The following is an 18,311-nucleotide window of genomic DNA, read 5'->3' on the forward strand; positions in this document are numbered from 1 at the left end:
TCGCCCGAGTAGTGCATGTTCAGGGCAGAGAAAGCGTTTCGAAGCGTACGGTTGGTAGACGCAACCGTATGCGGCGTCCGATACTCGGGTGTCGACATGGTGATGACGGCACCAGGGGCGAAGTGAGTTCTGTTGGCTGACAACGCGACAATGTTAGCTTTAAGTTGAGGGAGGATGTTGAAAGGAAGAAGGAAGAAGTGTGAGGAGCGGAGAAGGAGGAAATGGTTTTGATGTCTTGATAAGGGGGACTGGGTGGGAACAGTGATTCATCGACCTCGTTCGCAAGTTGAGGTCTGGCAAGTAGCAATACGATCACTTGAGTAACATGGTAATGTTGAAGGAAGAAGAAAGAAGTATGGGGAGAGTAGAAGGAGGTGCTGGTTTTGATGTCTTGCACAGGCGACAGTGAATCATGAATCTTGCCAGTGAAGTGAGGCCTGACAAGTAGCAACACGATAATGCGCCCTTAAAGTGGATGGAGGGATGCTGTAAAGAAGAAGGAAAGTGTGTAGGAAGAATTGATGGGGGTGATGGCTTTGTTGTTTTGATGAAGGAGGGGTAGCAGTTCATTTACCTCGTCGGCGAAGTGAGGTCCAACAAGTAGCAGCAGGATGATGGGAACTTTTTCAAGTTGATACAAGGATGTTGTAAGAAAGAAGGTAGATGTTTCAGGAGAAAGATGGTTGTTGTAAGGAAGAAAATGGGTGTTGCAAGGGGGGAAATGGATGTTGTAAGGAGGAAGAAAAACTTGTAGGAAGAGGAAACGGCGGGGATGGTTTGATAAGGGGGCAGCAATTCACTAACCTTATCGGCGCGTTGTTCTGCGTTTTTGCTTGAATTTGAGAGATGGGATCGATAGTATCACTAGATAGTCTCAAAGTTAGTATGAATTATTATTTGAAGTCTGTTTTGTTTTGTGTGTTGTGTTGAGTTGAGGTGAAGCTCGTGATCTTCTCGCGAAAGACACAGGAGGCCAAAGGAGCGGCAACAAGTGAAGTTGCAACAAAAAGCGCCAGAACGCGAGAAGACGACTATTATGATGAGGAAAATCTCAAGCTCGTAGTTGTTGTGATCTGAAGTCTGTTGATTTTGTGGTGTTGAGTTGAGAAGGTGAAGGTCGTGATCCCTTCTGAAAAGATGCGGAGGTTGAAGTGAGCGGCCACAAGTTAAGGGGTGCCAACGAGAGGAAGAACGCAGGAATCCGATGGAAAACGATTAGATAGGCTTCCACTCAGTATTTATCGCGAACTGAAGCCTGTTGTTTATTGTTTGTTGGTTGAGAAGGAGAAGTTCGTGATCTCTTCGCGGGAAGACACAGAGAGCCGCGCGAACTGCAACAAATCAAGGGGTAACAACGAGCACCAGAAGTCAACCTTGAGGTGAAGATGAAGATGTAGTCTTCAGCTCACTGTTATTGTGATCTGGAGTCCGTAGTGTGTTGTGTGGTGGTTTGAGAAGGGGAAGATTGCGATCTCCTGGCGAGAAGACACTGAGGGCCACGCGAAAGGTGACAAGTGAAGGGGTAACAGCAAGCGCCGGAGCTCAGGATGGCAAAGGAGATGAACAGATAGCTATCATCTCCGTGTTATCTTGAAATGAAGCCTGTTGTATGTTGTGTGGCGGGTTGAGGAGGGGAAGATCGTGAGCTTCTCGCGCGAGAACAAAGGGGACCACACGAACGGCAACAACGAGCGCTGTAACTCAAGCTAGCGATTACGATGGTAATGCAGCCTCAGGTTCAGTGTTATTATGATCTGAAGCTTGTTGCGTGTTGCGTGGTGGTTGAGAAGGGGAAGATCGTGATGTTCTCGCGAGAAGACACAGAGTCACGCGAACGGCAACAACGAGCACCGTAACGTAAGCTGACTATGGCGATAACGAGTTATCCTTCAGCTCACTGGTATTGTGATCTTGAAGCCCGCTGTGCGATGTGTGGTGGTTAAGAAGGGGAAGCTCGTGATGTTCTCGCGAGAAAACACAGAGAGCCACGCGAACGGCAGCAAGTCAAGGGGCAACAACAAGTGCTAGAACACGAGAAAACGATGAAATATGATGAGGAAGAGCTCCTCAATAAGAGGGCACTTGATATGGGTTGCGATATGCTGACGTTGAGGAAAGAAAGAGACTTACCGTGTTTGTTGTTGGTGATGCTGGAGGAGAAGAGGGGGAGAAGTTGTTATGAGCTTGGGAAGCGAGTGGAGATACAGTAGAGAGCAAGGCCACGGTGAGTACACCGGCGGTAGCGGTCATGACACGGTGAAGCTTGGGATCCAGGGGTAGAGCAAGTTCAGTGACACAGCCTCTATTTCGACAGCTACGACAGATCGCTCTGGACGCACAAATCATGAAGATACGGTGATGCAAACTATCTGAATGTGATCTCCGGTGCCACTAATACATATTCAAGCTTCATTTATGTGATTTAACGTGTTTGTGAAGCACTCATGGTGGTGCAGCGACATGGCATAGTGTCAGATACCGACGCCGGCGGGTGCGGAGACTTCTCGCATAGGGGCCATCATTAACTGTTACACGAGAACTACATCCCCTGAATGACGTCTACAGGGCCATAAACCACTGGGGTTTTCGTAGTCTGTATGCCATAGGCCTATTAGAATTCATGAGTACTGCAATGCCATAAGTATATCCATATGCCTACTCCGCTGGAACAGTGCCTGAGAAGAAGCTGTGTTTCTAATCAGTTTGCAATCTCATTGTCTTCTGTAACGCATGTTGATGAATGACAAAGCTGCTGGTAAACTACTAAATGTCAAAGAAAAGTAGTAAGGCAAAACAATAACAGGGTGCAAACAGCAAACACTCATCAACAGTTCTTTGACCTGCTGGTACTTTGCTTCAGTATTCCTGTCGGAATTTTGTGACGTGATTTTCTTGCCTATGTCTGATAATGCTGCTGATTTCGTAAGGTATCAATCTTGGACCCATAGCAGCCATTTTCAGGCCTATAGCGCCGAGTGTTAACTCTGTCACATTGCGCCAACGCAGCATTTTCTCCCGTTCCTGTGAAGCTTCACGATATCCCCAAGCCTCTCGAGCATGCTCTAACATATTGAAGCTTCTGTGTGTCTTCATGCTGAAGATCACTCAAGTTGGCGGTGGACGACCCTCCCTACCTAGCATGACGTTGCACGACATCACCACGGTAAGGATCCTTATACAGCCTTCTCACATACTTAGAAATGTTCTCACATTGACTCATCTGTTTCTTATAGATATGAAATTTGCTCTCACTCTTCGAAGGAGACACCAAGAGCTGGTGTCGACATCATGCTCCTGAGACGCTACCGACCGCCGACCGAGAAGAAGCATCAACAGCTTGCACTTCAAGTAAAGTTCAACACATCAGTCTCCCTCGACCAGCTACAGACTCTAGATTCAGCGAAGACTGAGCAAGGCTCAACTACACTTAAGCGCTCGCCACTCTCTAGGAGGTTGGGCGGCATTCCGATCTAAAGGCAGTGAAGACCGCCACTTAGGCACTCTGTAACCATCACCAGCCCTTCCCTGATGTGCAATCAAGTTTGGATTCACTCGTGAACAGAGGTATGTATCTCGGAGATAACGTGAAGCTTGTTGAGTCTGTCCAGCGTCAACACAAGTGCACAATGGCCATTGAGTTCGAGGTTGCGGTCGCTCTCAGTGTGAAAGCACTCGAGGCTTTGGTGCCTTCTTCGTACAGTTGAGGATACTTCACGTCTTTGGATCTTGATCAGTATACTAACGAAAACTCCTCCAAGGGCAAACTCCAGTGGTCCCCTGGCCATACAGGACGCTTCAGTACAAGCGACAGGGACGGGAATCCCTCAGCGCTCCCGGCTCCCCCGTTCACCTCAGGAGCATTGGAAACGGCGCTTGGATTGTTTTCGAAACGCGAGCAGCAAGGCCTCATGGGCACGATAGCCATCACTCAGGGGCTCAGCTCCGTTGAGTTGATGATGTAGGTCGGAAGACCCAAACCAGATCACCACATATATCTCTTACACAGAACACTGGACACAGTCACTGACAGTTACTATTAGGCTAGGTCGTCAACTTGAAAGCCCAGATGCTACCGAATCCCCCTGAACTCAAGCTGAGCAGAAAAGCTCGTGGGCTGAAGTCGCCCCCGGTTCCTACAGAGGCCAACGCCGAGGCCGCCAGTACACCCATCACCTCCTCTTCGGTCTCTCCAATATCGATTCACTCGTTCTTGAGCGCTTGAGAACTACCAGTGACTTGTCAGCCGTCTCTATGTCTTGGGGGCCTTCGTTGGCATGATCTAGTCAGGTCGGACAACTTGCGGCTTGAAACCTCGAATTCCGCAAAGGCAGATCTCAAGGCTGGGGTCTTTTACAACGGAGAAAGCCAGATTACTTCTTGAGAACCCACTGAGTTAGCCGTTGTTCGTAGCTCGCTCAGCGGCGGCTGTTTACAAGACAAGTTGAAATCACGGGGTCTTAGAACAACTGGACTCTCAAGGAGCTAGGAGTTTCTTCATCCCGTTTCTGAATAAAGCATTGGCAGCAATAAAACTCCGGGTCTCGTTGGAGGACACCCAGACTTACCGAAAGACCCTTCGAGGCTGAGGAAAGAAGCCTGAAGAAAGCATCATGCCTTTGAGTAAACTGGTAAGGACTTTAACCTTCCACGCTACAGGACGCAATGAGACTGGTGAGGACAGGGCAATAATATACAGGTTCGCATTCTGTTTCATACACATTCATACCTCAAGCAATGGCCCCGATCTGCTTTTCGGCATGATCCTGTCCTTTCAAGGTTGCGGAACGATTTTCCTTAAGCACTTCAGATCACAATTAACTTGTCATAAGCTATCTAACCATATTTTTAGGGACAAGCATACTCTGGCCGTTTCTTTTCTGACATACGAGTCCCGAGACCAGTCTCGACCCCCCTTCGTCTACGAGTAACACCAATATCGCCTATACCGGGTATTCAAGGAAGTACCCAGATTTCCCAGGCGAAGTTCGAGTAACAAGACTATCCAAGGGCACCCGGGACTCTTCCACCCTTTAGAAAATCGATGCTTATGAAAAGCGCTTAGAATAGCTATTTGTAAGAGAATCTCTCTCATCCACACGCTACGCTTGACACTCAGGGGCTAACGTGTCCCGGTATTTAGTCTCAGGCTTGCCTAGTCAAGGACTTCGACATAATCTGCTCAGCTAGGGTCCCTTGTTTCCCTTTCCAACTTATTGAGAGCAAGTACGGTTCTCAGGGCCTCCGCCGGAAGACTCAGCTTACACGCCCAGGCCTCCTTTCGCCATACCATCACATGATGTCTTGAGAGTCTACCAAGTTCTCTGTCCCTACAGGCTTCAAGCTCGAGGCACTTTGTCGACATATACAAGGGAGCTAACGGGTGTTGTGCAGTTGAATCGTTTGAGCCGCCGACAGACTCTAGGGGTATGCAACGAAGAACTAGAACGCAGGACCGATCCAGAAGCCACGCCTCATAGAGTGGCTTCAGCAAGTCATTCACATCATTTTGTTATTCAAATTAGTCACTTGGGCTTCGAGATTGTGCTACGAATCTTGTAAATGAATATAAGCAAAATTCCGGTAAGGCCTAACGCGAACAGAACTGGTTAGCCATTGCCATCTTACAAGACGTCCAGTGATACGATAATCAAACCAATTGCGCGTGAGACTTGTTGGAATACATTTGTGTGTCAAGTGGATATACGTTGAGAGTTCCAATGGGAGAAGTTTTCCGATGGTCAGGTGCGTTGTCTACCCCTGAGTTGGAGGCGCTTTCTAACATTTATCTTTTTCAGTTTCAAAGCTTCAACAAACTCAAGCTCCGAAATCATCATTTGACCAATTCTTAACTCATACGAATCTAGCATGGCTCTAAAAGGTCCCTATTGTAGTCGAAGGCCTGCTTGTCTCCTTGAGGTCATTTGGCAAGGATTCAAAACATGATGCTTCCTCAGTGTGAAGCAAACAGGATGCCCGTGTCGATATTTTCATATACAAAATCTTCAGATATATGGCCCACTTAGGATAGAGGTGGGATCATATACTTCAGTCGCCGGCTGCCGTGCATCTCAGACAACCTCGTGTCTCTGTTATTTCCACAGCTCAGAGAGACTTAGGTAATAGATGAAGTCGCACAGAAAGTGGCCTACATCTGATCAGGGGTATCATCTATTGCTTCGTGCAGATATTTTTACCGCGATGACTGGTATAAAACAATCAGCATCTAATCATGATACAGGTTTATCACGTTAACAACCAAACTGACCATAACGGACCACGATTTGGAAGGAAGGAAGGAAGGAAGTGGCTAAAGTGTGTGCATGTGTAAGTCGCAGAGCCTTTCGACGGGAATTATCTTGAGCCTTGCCATCTGAAACAGGCCGGTCTAAACATAGGTGAGCCAAGAACTGCTGGCTTCCTTTGAGTTCACCGTCTTTGATTCTCATAGCCTTTAGAATTATTCAGCCGTGCTGACTTCAAATGTACAGATGTTATTTTCCCTTCTTCCGAGACCAATACCGATACCGATACTCCGCCCGCGCGATTTACCTCCAGTTCTCTCCGGGACCCAGCTAGAGTAGCCATTCGAAGAATCAATGTTGCAGTCATGTCGAATATCCAACCCCGAGAATCGAATATCCGTGGCGTCTTATACTTTGACCCCAGCGACTGGCCCTGGCAACTCACCATCTTCCCCGGCCTCACTACAAGAACACGGCAGAGCAGGCTAATTCCAGTCAAAACTTCGTCTCGGCTCATTAGGTACCCCTAGAGTTCTGTGCACCGAGATTCGGTCTCGAGCGCCTTTAGTGGGCGTTGCTGTTGCTTCAAGAACTAGGAGTACTCGACAAGGGATACAACTCTCGCCGTCTACGAACTCTCCTCCAAGTCGGCGGTGGTCAATCTTCATCTAGCGAACTCATGGCTGTGTTGCCGCCTATGTCAAGGCTCCAGCGATGTTCTTGTCTCCGCTGGCTCTGCAAGTTCAAGCGCAGGGATGGTGCCAAAGACAATTCAGATACTCTTCGTGACGCAAATACGAGGGATTCCAGAGGAGTCAGTATAAGCCTAGAAGAAACGTACAAATCAGGATGATGGAGATACGAGGTGTCAATGCTTTGCCGCCCCAGCGCCTTTACTCGCTGATGGGTATAAGTCGGACTGTCCATACCAGCACTTATACAGATCAATGAAAACAGCACCGCTACAATGTATTTGATCTACTTGTGGATAACATTCCTCCATTTATATTGTATGATTCAGCTAGTAAAAGCCAATTGAGTTTACTTATATTTGATTTTGCATCTTGATCCTTCAGGGTATGCATTGGATCTTGACTGGGGGAAATCATCAAGTGGAAGTATCTACATATTCCACGTACACCCAACCAATAGTGTAGTGAAGAAATCTGACTGCTTTGATGCATTGTCTTTCTACTGTTATCTGGTGCCTAAAAGACCTGCATTCGAAGAACCGTTGATTCAATGCTCGTTCTCATCAGTAATATGTTCATAATTTAGAAAGACCAAAACATTTTGACCGGGTGATAAAAAGAAAATGGCCAGGTAGTCGTAGAAACTACGAGGTTCCCCATGATCATCACAGGGCAGCCGGTCTATATTTCTGGTCGGATCTTTTGGCATCGGAGCCTGCATTGGATTAAAGCTGGAGTAACAATAATTTATGAACGCTATTCAACGTGATGTGATTGAATGGTCACAAGGCCCCCCAAGTCTATTTTAAGTTGACCCAAATCTTATCACTTTTAGAATAGAGATCTTAGGCTTCTTGCTTCTTGCTCCTTGCTCCGTGAGGACTGAGAGGCATTCTCCCGTGTAAGTACGGGACCGGCACGAACTCGGTGATTATCTTAGTACCTGGGGATATCGCGCTTGGTAATTGTTATGAAACAGCGAGTGCCGATTCATCATCAGTTTCCACTTTATGGAACTTGATGACAAAAGAGAGGTCAATGCCGCCAGATACGAAGCAGGGGAAATGAGATGGACTGGATGGACCTGGAAACTTGGAAGTGGTCACAAGAACAGAAATACATAATGCATGTAAGGAACTCGCCGTCACTTCCAACTTTTGAGCTGTCCTGTCCTGTCCTGTCTTGTCCCTTGTGGCGATGGAAATGCACGAGGTCATGAATGAGCTGCATGCTCTGTATGGTGCGTGGGTCAAGGACAAGGGTAACAGTGATGATAGCATCGATCTCCGTAATGTGATATTATAGACTAACGTTAGTCAGACGATTGAGCCGAGGCATGAGAAAGGCAAGAAAGGGTCTCCTGAGATGGTTTGAAGCTAAAGAGATTGACAGCTGCCTAGAACTTTCTGGCGCTTAACCCGCGGCAATAGTAAAGATGAGACTGAGACCATGGAGGAGGATACTTCAGACGTGGTCTTGGCTGAATGGAAACAGTGACACAATCGTCGAAATGGATGGATAGAAGCCTTCGATTCCAGGACAGGGCGGCTTCTTCCATTGGATTTTCCCCACAGCGGGCACCCCTCCATCAGATTCAGGCCCCCTCTGCCCCTCCCTGCCCTGGAGCCCAGAATCCAGATGCCAGAACACTCAGTCGGCATCCAATCAAAGTTGCCCGACGCTAATCGCGGATACCTAAGGGACTCACCCGGGTCTTGTCTTTCCATTTCTTTAGGTTTGTTGCTGCAGGGCGCGGATCATGGGAGTGCTTGCCCGGACTTCAGATACAGGGGCGCTTGGTCCTTGGGCCGCGCTTTCCATTCATTAATTCACATTCTGCGACAGCCAAGCAGGTTCGTGCGTACGACCTTACATGTAACTTCCCTACTTGGGCTGGAAATGAAAGGGAAGCCAAAGGGAAACTTCAAATTAGGTACCTACCTCACCTTACCTACATTGAGGCTTCTCGGCCAGTAGGGAGGCTCAGCCTCATTCGCGATCCGTCCCGTATTTGTCTTGCTTCTTCTCCTTCTTCTCTCCTTGCTTGTCTCACTCAAAATTCATCTGTGACGCATTCACTTGTGACTCCCTTCCTTCTTCATCCATCACCGGCCCTTCAACTTTCCTTTCACAAGCGCACACTTGTACATCGTTACTCTGCGGCAACATTCAGCTCAACCTTTCACATAGATAAGTACTTTGTCAATTTCGGCGGGATAAACATAGTACGGAAGTCGGCGAAATCACAGTAACCCAATGGACAAGCCTCAAAGCCCGCCAGTCACACTTGCACCAGATCCAGACGTCAAATCCAGGAACCAACCAATGGAACATATCTTCAATGCTGTAACGTGGTCTGAGGAAGAAGATGAACGGCAGCAGAACGAGAGACGCTCGTGAGTTCTTGCTCTGACTCCTTCTTGAACTTGACTGACATCAAGCTCAGATCACTCGAGGCGCAGGGGCAAGACAAGGTCACCCGTTGGATGAGAGACGGACTACAGTACGGGTAACCCCATCTCTCATGCGTCTCTGCTCGTCTTGTTCATTCTCTGATGATCCCCAGGGTTCTCTATTGCGATCTTCTGCCAGACATCTCCAGCATAGCACGCCCAGTTGACAAGTCCGGTAGTTACATGGACATGCTGCCATGGTGGAACCCGGATTATGAGTCTAGTACAACTCTAACAACTACCGAGAGGGCTACCCCGATTCCCCAGGTCAAGACTCTGTTGTCTCCTAATGAGCAACATACTGACGACATCAAACGCGAGAGGGCGTTTCATGACCTCCTGACCAAGGCTGGGGGACGCCCTTGGTATTCCAGTGAGCTCATTGACCAGGTCGCCCAGAATCCAGAACAACACACCGAGCTTCTTGAGTACTGGAAACAAGACACTACCGGATCGGGGAAGCAAGAATGGATGGTATTTGAACGGCAGCTGGAAAGGTGGAACCAGTTTTGCCGTTATCAGCTGAGAGTGAGACGAAACCGGGATACATTTGACGAATACCTGGCGCGATGTACCAAGTGCCTCTCTAAACAATCTCTCACCACGCCACTTCATATGAAACCAGATCCAGCAGACCAGGATCCATTATCACAATGGCTTGAGTACCTATGCTTTGAGGTGTCAGAGCGTAAAAAATACTCGTGGTATAAGCGCTATAACCAGCAGTATGAAAGCGCCTGGCAGACACTCGTTGACTCCAAGTTGTTAGAATTGCATGAAGACCGAGATCAGATTGAAGCAGCAGGATATACACCAGCATCAGATGGTGAAAGGACCAAACTGAGACAAGCCGTGGAGGTGGCCAGTTCAAACGTCTTATTAGCGGAACGGGATCTGTTGGACCCAAGTGTCAGGGGGCCAGTAGCACAACGGAAACTCTTTGAGACTCAAGCCAAGCTTGACTCTGCAATCGAAGCCTTTGATCATTTCCAACGTCGGGGAGATGCGATCAAGGTGTTTCTCCAGTCCACCTCTGCCTATCGTGAGGCAAGGCGTGGAGCTCTGCGACACCAGATGCTTTTACGATGGATGAGGCAGCAGGTCCCGTTGATAGAGGAGGATCTTGGCGTACCGCCTTCGACGGGACATCTGGATGCCGAAGTGCTTTTCGAGACGGACAGCGACGAGAGCGACGACCAGAAACTGAGTATTGACTCTTCTCGCACCGAGTTAATAGACACACTTGCCGGGTTGCAACGAAATGAAAGCAAAAAGCGTCTCGCAAGTATTTCGGCAGAAGTTAGTCGGACCAACAGCAATGTTCTCCCGAAGCGCTCCAAATATGCGTGCAATGATGAAGACGAAGCGAGATAACAGCAGGAGATGATGGGTCACATTTCTGATTTTATGGGAATCTCTTTTACTTGCTAACGGTATCGTCCTCGGGGAGCAAGAAAACATCGAACCTGGATATAGGATTTCAAAATAAACTCAGCAAAGTGTACAACACTAGACTTAGCTTAGGTTACCCAAGGCTTTTAGTTATTTAAGATCGAGGTTCTGGGCTTTCTTTCCTTCCCTTGCTCCTCTGAGTCGTCTATCTATTCTGGTTTTGAGAACGAGTTAGGAATCACTTGGATGTACGTGGCACGGTGGATCTGTAGGAGCAGGAAAACGGAGTCTGGTCAAGCTTATAAGATGAAGCTACATCAACCTTGAGGGACATGTGAAGTTCATTGGCGATTTACGAAGATAGTTCTAAATATTTACATGTATGCATGCTCCAGAGTTTCTCATCTTGTAGAAACGGCTTATATTTGGTGGACGTCAATAAAAGAAAATTAATACTCTTGATATCCATGCAGCCACGCTTTGCCATGGTCAACCCTAACCCATGAGGTGTGATCCAGCTTCCAGAGTTCCACTAGCCACGTCGAAAAGGGTCCTGTGTTCCCACTTCCAATGGTTGGCGCATTTTAACCCCCACGACCCCTGTCGGTTCAATCTGAATTGTGCAGGCATTGGACTCTGGAGGTGGCAGCTTGTCCTCCTCCTTTGACGCCATCACCAACAGCTGCCTTACCAAGGCTGCCCCCCCCTCGCGTCGACCTGGTTTCTGTCCCCCCTTCTTTTTTTCCCTATCTTGGGTTTGGCTTCTGTGATTTTAATTTCCACACAATTGATCGCGAATTGCTTCAGATGGCCTGAACGATCGATGTGAGATGGCCAACCCTCCCCCCGTTCGTCGGGGCTCTTCTACAGGCCATCTACCTTTACCTCCACAACCGCTTGCGCCCGTGACCTCGACGTCTGGCAAACCTCCGCCGCCATCGCACACGACCAAGACAGCACCTCCCGAGATCGATAGTCCCGTGCATCCGTCTCTTCTTCAACCCCGAGTCGCCGTCGTTCTCAATGTTCCCAAGCCATGGCACCCGTGGCTTTTTGCCCTGCGCCTCTTCTCTATTCTGCCGGCGTTGTGGTGGGGATTGCCTTCTGCGCTCCAACTACTTTTACGTGTCTTGCCAGGACCAGAGATTGTAGTCGTTGTGCCTTCAACGACGGGAGGATCTGTGGCTATGAGTGTCGAGGCGGATGCGCGGTACGCCCTGACTGAGACTGGGCTTGCAACTATATGGGTGCGTTGAGATATTCCTCGAGGAGATCCAAGGCCGAAAAGTACTGTGCTGATATTATATGCTGGACGTCAGTGTTTTGCTTCGGGATATTTATCATTCTTCTTCACGGACTGTCTGATGTCCAGATGGTAGGTTATTGGGTTGTCGCTGTTGTGACATGCTCGCTGTACAACACCATACTAACTAGTAGTTCGCAGGCTCATCAATTATACCCCACAAGCGACAATGGTTCGCCTGCTCACAACCAACTTTTGTAACGCATATCTCACTGCGTTTGTGCTCTCTTTCACGGGTGGTTTCCAGGACCCTCGTCTCCTCCTCCCAGGCTGGGTTGGCATAGCCACTGTATGTCTTCCCCGCACACGCGACACACGGCACTCACCGCAACCAAGGTTTGCTACTTCAGCTAACAACTACGCCGCAGACTCTTACCATGATGTATCACGTCACTCACCAAAAGATCAACATTCGCAAGGAGACGTCCACCTCTATCAACGTTTTCTCCATAGCTTGTTCCATCACTATGGTGACTCTGCTGGTACACCTCCATCAGTCCACACCTGACTACCCCCAGATGCCAATTGTAGCTTCTGGTCGGCGTGTCTTTGATGAAGCATCGCGCGTTATCACTCAGATCATGGGAAGCATCGAGCAGCATGAAGACCTGTAGAGGTTCTCGGCTGTCTTTCAGGCGAATGAAATGCCTCTGTATTTGTGCACGCAGAGAAGTAGGCGAACCGTTGTTGTTTTCCTTTACAAATGACTTTCAGCGACTTTTTGGTTTCTCTTTTGAACTCTGATATCCCCGCCCACGCTAGGGCTGAACATGTCTGATTATTATGCGGCGCTGTAAAACTCATGTACACAATTGTCTGTGAATCCCAAGCAGTGTGCAGTTTTGGAACATGGGTTTTGATTAGCACGACTCCAGATGCTGTGCCTTGCAAGTGGGACCTGACGTCAAGCTACCACCACAACTAGGATTGAAACAATTTCACAACAATTTTGAACAAAAAGATTCGGAATCGACTTTGTATTTGCCTGAGACTACTGCGGGGCTTGCCCATGTAGACATATCTGACTAACGAGCGACTGACAAGCCATGTTGGAGTAACAAATGCTTTGCCCGTAGCCTCGTCCTTCGTGCACGTGAGCAAGATGGATGCCGAAAAGCTATCGTCCACCCGCTGCAGAACGCGCAGCATAAGAATAAATACTCTTCCAAAAAAGCCACCAGGAGTAAAACTCGCCCTGAGTGGATGCCCGTCGTCCTAGAGTAATCGGAGCCGAGCCTCGGTGTGTCTGTTGCGAGAGCAAGAGTACACGTCCGGAAAAGGCACAAGCCGGAGAGGCCATGCGTCCCTGTCCCTCTACGTCATGACGCCCGGGAACGGCGACTGACAGGACGACGGGGCATGCAGAGCTTTAGAAACCGTGGACCTTAATGGTCTTGGCATCTAGCTCGAGGCCTTCCTTCTTGTCGATGAGAAATTCCTGAACATCTTTGCGCTGATCACCCTGGAGCTGGATCACCTCTCCCATCTCGGAGTCGTTGACGATAGTGCCATTGCAGGCTGGGTCGCATTAGCTTCGACATCGGCGGCGACGGAGTGTGGAGCTTACCAAACTTCTTCTTGATGACCTTAAGAATCTTCTTCTGGTCAAATTTCTTGGGGAGACCCTGAACAGTGGTCAAAGTCTTACGTCCATTACGCTCTAGAAACATGTTAGCATTATACGCGAAAATGATGCCACCTAGAGCCAGGTGTAGCATGAAGTCATTCAGTCACACAGAAATCTCACGTGAGGTGACGGTGTGATGTGATCCTCGATGCGCCCTTGGCTAGTGTGGCTGGAGTAGGTGACTTACGCTGAATGCGTATATGGATGTAATTCTGCGTCTGCTTGGTTTCTCCGGTGTCCTCGTCGGCTTCGGCGAAGGGGTCTAGGTCGCGATGGTCAGCTATGGTGTTCTTCAAAATCGAAATTGTTGTGATAGGATACGGAGATGAGTGGAGATTCGACATGTGGCTTGTCGGCAACAAATGCAGGTACGAAAGGACGAAACGACAGGCCGATATCCGATGGTCGAGACGAGCCCCGCAGATGAATATTAAAACCGGGAGGAGAAGGCTTCTCCAGGGTAGCAAAGAGACTCACCGTAGGTCTTGAGATTTTCGATGGACATAAACTCGGAGGTACTGGGGTTACCTTGGGAAATGGGTTTTGTAGGGGGGAGGAGGATGTTTTCAGCGACCGCTGGCAATATAGCGCCTCGCTGTGAAGATATAAGAGTAGTGTGTGTAAGCGATGAGGATGTCTAGCGACAAGGTTTGCGAGGCTGCAAAGTCTTTGGAGTTTGCGAGTATTTGTGTTGGTGACGTTGTTAGGGAGAAGAAAGAGTTGGGAGAGTTTGGTAGAAGCGGGAGGGGCAAAGATGAGTAAGTGGGCTTTGGGCTGGTGGGAGGCAGGAGGCAGCACGGGCGTGCTAGCTGATTGGCTTGTGTATTGGCCTAATTTCTCAGGCAGAAAGCCTTGTGAGATGAATTCGGTGAGCATCCACTGTCATCTATAATGGGGCCCTGAATCAGAGCCGTCGCTGGGCGGAAACACATAGTAGCTAGAAGTTGAAAATCATTGAAGTCACGTACATGGCCCTCTGCGAATAAAATAACTTCTTCAATTTACATAGGTAATTTAGGGGGATTACACTTCTGTTTCCAGAGGCGTACCTATTTTCAGAGTCAACACATTCTGTTGAAGTTGAAAGCCGATGAGATATTTTGATCGTTGGTGCAAGCAGTCATCCTCCTTACAAGGCCTTGGAAGGCTCACTCGAGCAGTGATATTGGTCAAGATCGACGGAGTAGCCTACCGCACGCCGCACGTTCCAACCAATACACGGCAGCCCAACCCAGCCACCGCTGTTTGTCTCCTTATTCGGGAAGCCCATTGAAAGCGGAAGACTCCTTTTCAATCGCTTTCAATCAAGTCGAGACCTATCATCGGGTCAAAGCTCAACGGGTACCTTGTGGCGTCCACTTTTCGGCACATATCTCGAGAAGGGCATTTGTCGGACATTTTGTTATCTGTTGGATGCACTGCGGCCTGCGCCTTCGTATACATTGTGATATGACATCTGTGATCCATCATCCTGTGCAGTCCCTGTTCAACTGAAAAGTGCGGTGTTGTGTTGTATTGCGTGGTATTGCGTTGCGTTGAGGCCAGTGGTGGTCTAACAGAAGTTGTTGGCTGTCACTATTGCTGCAAGTCACACGGCCTTCGCTTGTGACGCGCAGGACCACATCCTGACATCCGAAAAACTACCTTACTTAGTGTTGCAATACCTTGGGTTGGATTGAGGTGATGAGTGAGTGACTCTTGTCAATGCAACATGTGGTTGGAGGGAGGCAACCTACAGGGCAACTCAGATAAGAGTCAGCCTTTCAAAGCCAGACACCGCCAAGGTTACCCTGAACTTCCTGATTCGTTCAGTCATTTCCTCAGTGACTTCTGCGCAAACGCAGTCATAGGTCCCGTTTGTGATGCAAACAAATCGCAATAGTGCAGAGAAATGGACCAGATCAAGCAAGATTCTAGTTTTCCAAGCCGGAAAGGATCCATCGGAAAGGAACCTGCCAAAATCAGGCCAGGGGTGGTGAATGTTACAGATCTTACCTAGGTATTATTAGCAGCGATGTGAGCACGGAAGGCTCCTTCCGGGCCGCTCTGTTATAGACAACCTAAAGTATGCGGGAGCGAGGGAAGAGCGAAACAGTAAGGTAGTTGCCAACTCAAGGGACTTTCGTAAATCAAGGTCACCACCAAGGCAGCCTAGGTACCTACATCAGATCACCATAGTGTGCTGTACAGACTGACATGGAATGCATTAACCCTTCCACCTTGTTTCATTTCTATTACCCTTGGCCGTGGCATTGCTTCTCCGACGCAAGTTTGGGTCGTGCCCTAGTATCCCGCTTCCACTGTCGGTAATCGGTGCCACTTTTGCGTCTTTTCTCCCAAGACATAAAGCACCTGTTTCTGATCCATACAGTAGATTACTTCGTTATTATCAGTGGGTGTTTCGCCCAGCTCTTGGACCTTGGATCGAACCATCCCACTTCGCTTCTCGGAACCGAGAGTACTAGTCAGGGCTTCAGCTGTCTAGATCCTGGGGCACAGCTAGCCCTATTCGGAGGAAGTCTTCAATACTGCTCACATCATTCGCGATCTCCACGACCACCCGTCACTATCACAGGGGCCATCAACCCCCGGTCCAAATCCGATTAAGTGCTTCTAACGGCGGTGATCACCGTAGGGTCGAGGTAACGCTCCGAATGCACCTTACGGCTGTTGGCACCAGACAGTGTCTGACCACCTTTCAGCAGCCTGCATCTTCGGACCTGTCGGCCACCCTTCCGTTTCTAGATTTTGTCTGAGCATGGAGTTTCCAAAGAAGGCACCTTTTGAGCCCGAGGAGTTTCCTCCGGGATCGCCGCCCGTAATCCGCGAACGTTGCGGCCAAGTTACCTGGTTACCTATGTGCCGCCACACATGCACGTTTGAGACTCAGCATTTCGACGAGATTATGCTCAACCTTGTTGAGAATCCAAACCTCAACTCCAAGTGGTTGTTTCGTGCAGATGTTCTCTTCGATGATGACAGTCAGACCCTTGCCCCTGAAGCTGACGGTGCCATCCAAAGTGACCCTAGGGCTCTCGACTTCCAAGGATTCAGCCGGCAAAGAACAATTGTGCGCCGACTGATACCCAGAAACACACTTCGCGACGCTCCATTAGACCAGACCTGCTCCTTCTATCACACAAATAGTCATGAGGATAAAGAGGCTGCCGGGGAAGCCACCCTGTCAAGATCACTGGCCGTGTATATACCACATACCTCCTCTGCTGCAAACCTACCCTTCTATCACCCAAAGGTCAAGGGTATCAGCCAGCTTCATGAATGGGATGTAGCCACCAACACAGGCACCATCTCCGTCCACTTTGCACTCTTTGAACCCGAGACAGGCGAGGAAGAGGTCGACCAAGTCAAATTGGGGAGGATAGCTTACCATCTACTCCAGACCATTCACAAGCATGGTCACGGCACCGCTCGAGGCTACGTCAAAAGAGTTTATCACGATGTCATTGTACCCCGAGAGAGGTTTCAGGATAGGTACTCTGAACTAAAGAACAAATACGCCAGAACTCTCGTCAAGTCCTGGCTTGAGACTACAGATCCCACAAAACATGTCTTTGAAGATTTAGGTATCGCAGCATTTCTGATTGAGCTGTGGAAGGAGATGTACCACAACAGGGACTTTCCAGGGTTTGTGGACATCGGCTGCGGCAATGGGTTACTGGTTCATATCCTCAGGATGGAAGGATATGCTGGTTGGGGTTTCGATGCCCGCGAGCGTAAGTCGTGGTCTCATTACAACTCACCATTCACGGGATCACCCTCTGGGAACTCCCTCCAGAGGTTGCTCTTACTTCCCAGTGTCATTCCTAGGGAGGCAGCGAGTGATGATACTAGAGTAATCAACTCTGAAGACATTCATGATGGCCTCTTCCCTCAGGGCACATTCATAATCTCTAACCACGCCGACGAGCTTACACCTTGGACACCAATTCTTGCCGCCATATCTCAATGCCCGTTCCTCATGATACCGTGTTGCAGTCATAATCTCACAGGAGATAGGTGGCGGGCACCTCCGCCTCGAGACAAGACCAAACCAAAAAGTATGTTTGCATCTTTAGTCGACTGGGTTACGCAAATAGCGGAAGATTGCGGATGGAACGTTGAGACGGAGATGTTGAGGATACCAAGTACTCGAAACACAGGCTTGGTCGGCCGAGAAAACACAAGGAAGGGTGAAGAGGTCGATATACACGGGATACTACAGAAGTACGGAGGAGTACAAGGGTATTACGACAATGTTGTTAAGCTGCTCAAATCATCCCCCAGAGGACACTGAGCACACCAACTTGAACACACACTTGCCCGCACCACCTCAGTCAACGATGCTCGTGGTTTGTCAAACAGAAAATGAACTAGATATGCAAACGCATCTTCATGCCGTACATATTGCGATTGGGGTTAGAAGGGCGCAGCAGATGATCGTCTAGCCGATCGACTAAGTAGCTCCCACCTTCGGAATATTCGTTCTCGATATGTCGGTACTCCAGATTGTCTGTGTCCACGACCTTCAATAGCTGCACGACCCTGTGTATATCAGGGTTGGCGATACGAAAGCTGGTTGTCCAATGCTTCCCACACAGTATC

At 48.9% G+C, this 18,311-nt stretch overlaps 5 protein-coding genes across 7 annotated transcripts; 4 read left to right on the forward strand and 1 right to left on the reverse strand.

The window, feature by feature from the left end:
• Window positions 1-3,626: 3,626 nt before the first annotated feature.
• FVEG_15067 (hypothetical protein) lies at window positions 3,627-4,086 on the forward strand (the record flags this gene model as incomplete). The annotated part of the gene is made up of 3 exons (XM_018904158.1): window positions 3,627-3,683; window positions 3,759-3,958; window positions 4,041-4,086. 3 exons carry the CDS (start codon window positions 3,627-3,629, stop codon window positions 4,084-4,086), a joined length of 303 nt encoding a protein of 100 aa, XP_018745964.1.
• A 4,592-nt stretch (window positions 4,087-8,678) lies between these two features.
• On the forward strand, window positions 8,679-11,214 carry FVEG_02480 (hypothetical protein). Of its 3 annotated transcripts, none has more exons than XM_018889753.1 (3): window positions 8,679-9,330; window positions 9,381-9,437; window positions 9,501-11,214. In XM_018889753.1, exons 1-3 carry the CDS (start codon window positions 9,191-9,193, stop codon window positions 10,759-10,761), a joined length of 1,458 nt encoding a protein of 485 aa, XP_018745962.1. In that variant the 5' UTR covers window positions 8,679-9,190; the 3' UTR covers window positions 10,762-11,214. The 3 variants fall into 3 exon arrangements, with proteins under 3 accessions (XP_018745962.1, XP_018745963.1, XP_018745961.1); XM_018889752.1 differs by having other exon boundaries at window positions 8,705-9,330; window positions 9,381-9,443; window positions 9,501-11,169; XM_018889754.1 differs by having other exon boundaries at window positions 9,381-11,214.
• Window positions 11,105-14,669, reverse strand: FVEG_02478 (hypothetical protein). Its single transcript, XM_018889750.1, has 4 exons — window positions 14,187-14,669; window positions 13,897-13,971; window positions 13,650-13,742; window positions 11,105-13,600 (listed from the first exon to the last, which is right to left on the reverse strand). Exons 1-3 carry the CDS (start codon window positions 14,583-14,585, stop codon window positions 13,719-13,721), a joined length of 498 nt encoding a protein of 165 aa, XP_018745959.1. The 5' UTR covers window positions 14,586-14,669; the 3' UTR covers window positions 11,105-13,600; window positions 13,650-13,718.
• FVEG_02479 (hypothetical protein) lies at window positions 11,335-13,073 on the forward strand. Its single transcript, XM_018889751.1, has 4 exons — window positions 11,335-12,026; window positions 12,099-12,154; window positions 12,224-12,371; window positions 12,451-13,073. The coding sequence occupies exons 1-4, from the start codon at window positions 11,610-11,612 to the stop codon at window positions 12,694-12,696; spliced, it is 867 nt and encodes a 288-aa protein (XP_018745960.1). The 5' UTR covers window positions 11,335-11,609; the 3' UTR covers window positions 12,697-13,073.
• Window positions 14,670-16,467: 1,798 nt separating the features above from the next.
• On the forward strand, window positions 16,468-18,092 carry FVEG_02477 (tRNA (uracil-O(2)-)-methyltransferase; the record flags this gene model as incomplete). Its single annotated transcript, XM_018889749.1, has 1 exon — window positions 16,468-18,092. One exon carries the CDS (start codon window positions 16,468-16,470, stop codon window positions 18,001-18,003), a length of 1,536 nt encoding a protein of 511 aa, XP_018745958.1. The 3' UTR covers window positions 18,004-18,092.
• Window positions 18,093-18,311: the final 219 nt, after the last annotated feature.

Source organism: Fusarium verticillioides, chromosome 6 (genome assembly GCF_000149555.1).
Source record: "Fusarium verticillioides 7600 chromosome 6, whole genome shotgun sequence".
Lineage (NCBI taxonomy): Eukaryota > Fungi > Ascomycota > Sordariomycetes > Hypocreales > Nectriaceae > Fusarium > Fusarium verticillioides.

Excerpts from the sequence above, each read along its gene's own strand:
- FVEG_02480 (XM_018889752.1), top strand. The coding sequence starts at position 9,191 with ATGGACAAGCCTCAAAGCCCGCCAGTCACACTTGCACCAGATCCAGAC. Across the intron at positions 9,331-9,380 it reads CAGCAGAACGAGAGACGCTC|ATCACTCGAGGCGCAGGGGC; the intron begins GTGAGTTCTTGC and ends CATCAAGCTCAG. Across the intron at positions 9,444-9,500 it reads AGAGACGGACTACAGTACGG|GGTTCTCTATTGCGATCTTC; the intron begins GTAACCCCATCT and ends GATGATCCCCAG.
- FVEG_02479 (XM_018889751.1), top strand. The coding sequence starts at position 11,610 with ATGGCCAACCCTCCCCCCGTTCGTCGGGGCTCTTCTACAGGCCATCTA. Across the intron at positions 12,027-12,098 it reads CTGGGCTTGCAACTATATGG|TGTTTTGCTTCGGGATATTT; the intron begins GTGCGTTGAGAT and ends GCTGGACGTCAG. Across the intron at positions 12,372-12,450 it reads GCTGGGTTGGCATAGCCACT|ACTCTTACCATGATGTATCA; the intron begins GTATGTCTTCCC and ends ACTACGCCGCAG.
- FVEG_02478 (XM_018889750.1), bottom strand. The coding sequence starts at position 14,585 with ATGCTCACCGAATTCATCTCACAAGGCTTTCTGCCTGAGAAATTAGGC. Across the intron at positions 13,972-14,186 it reads CGAAAATCTCAAGACCTACG|ACCCCTTCGCCGAAGCCGAC; the intron begins GTGAGTCTCTTT and ends ATCGCGACCTAG. Across the intron at positions 13,743-13,896 it reads CATCCATATACGCATTCAGC|AGCGTAATGGACGTAAGACT; the intron begins GTAAGTCACCTA and ends ACATGTTTCTAG.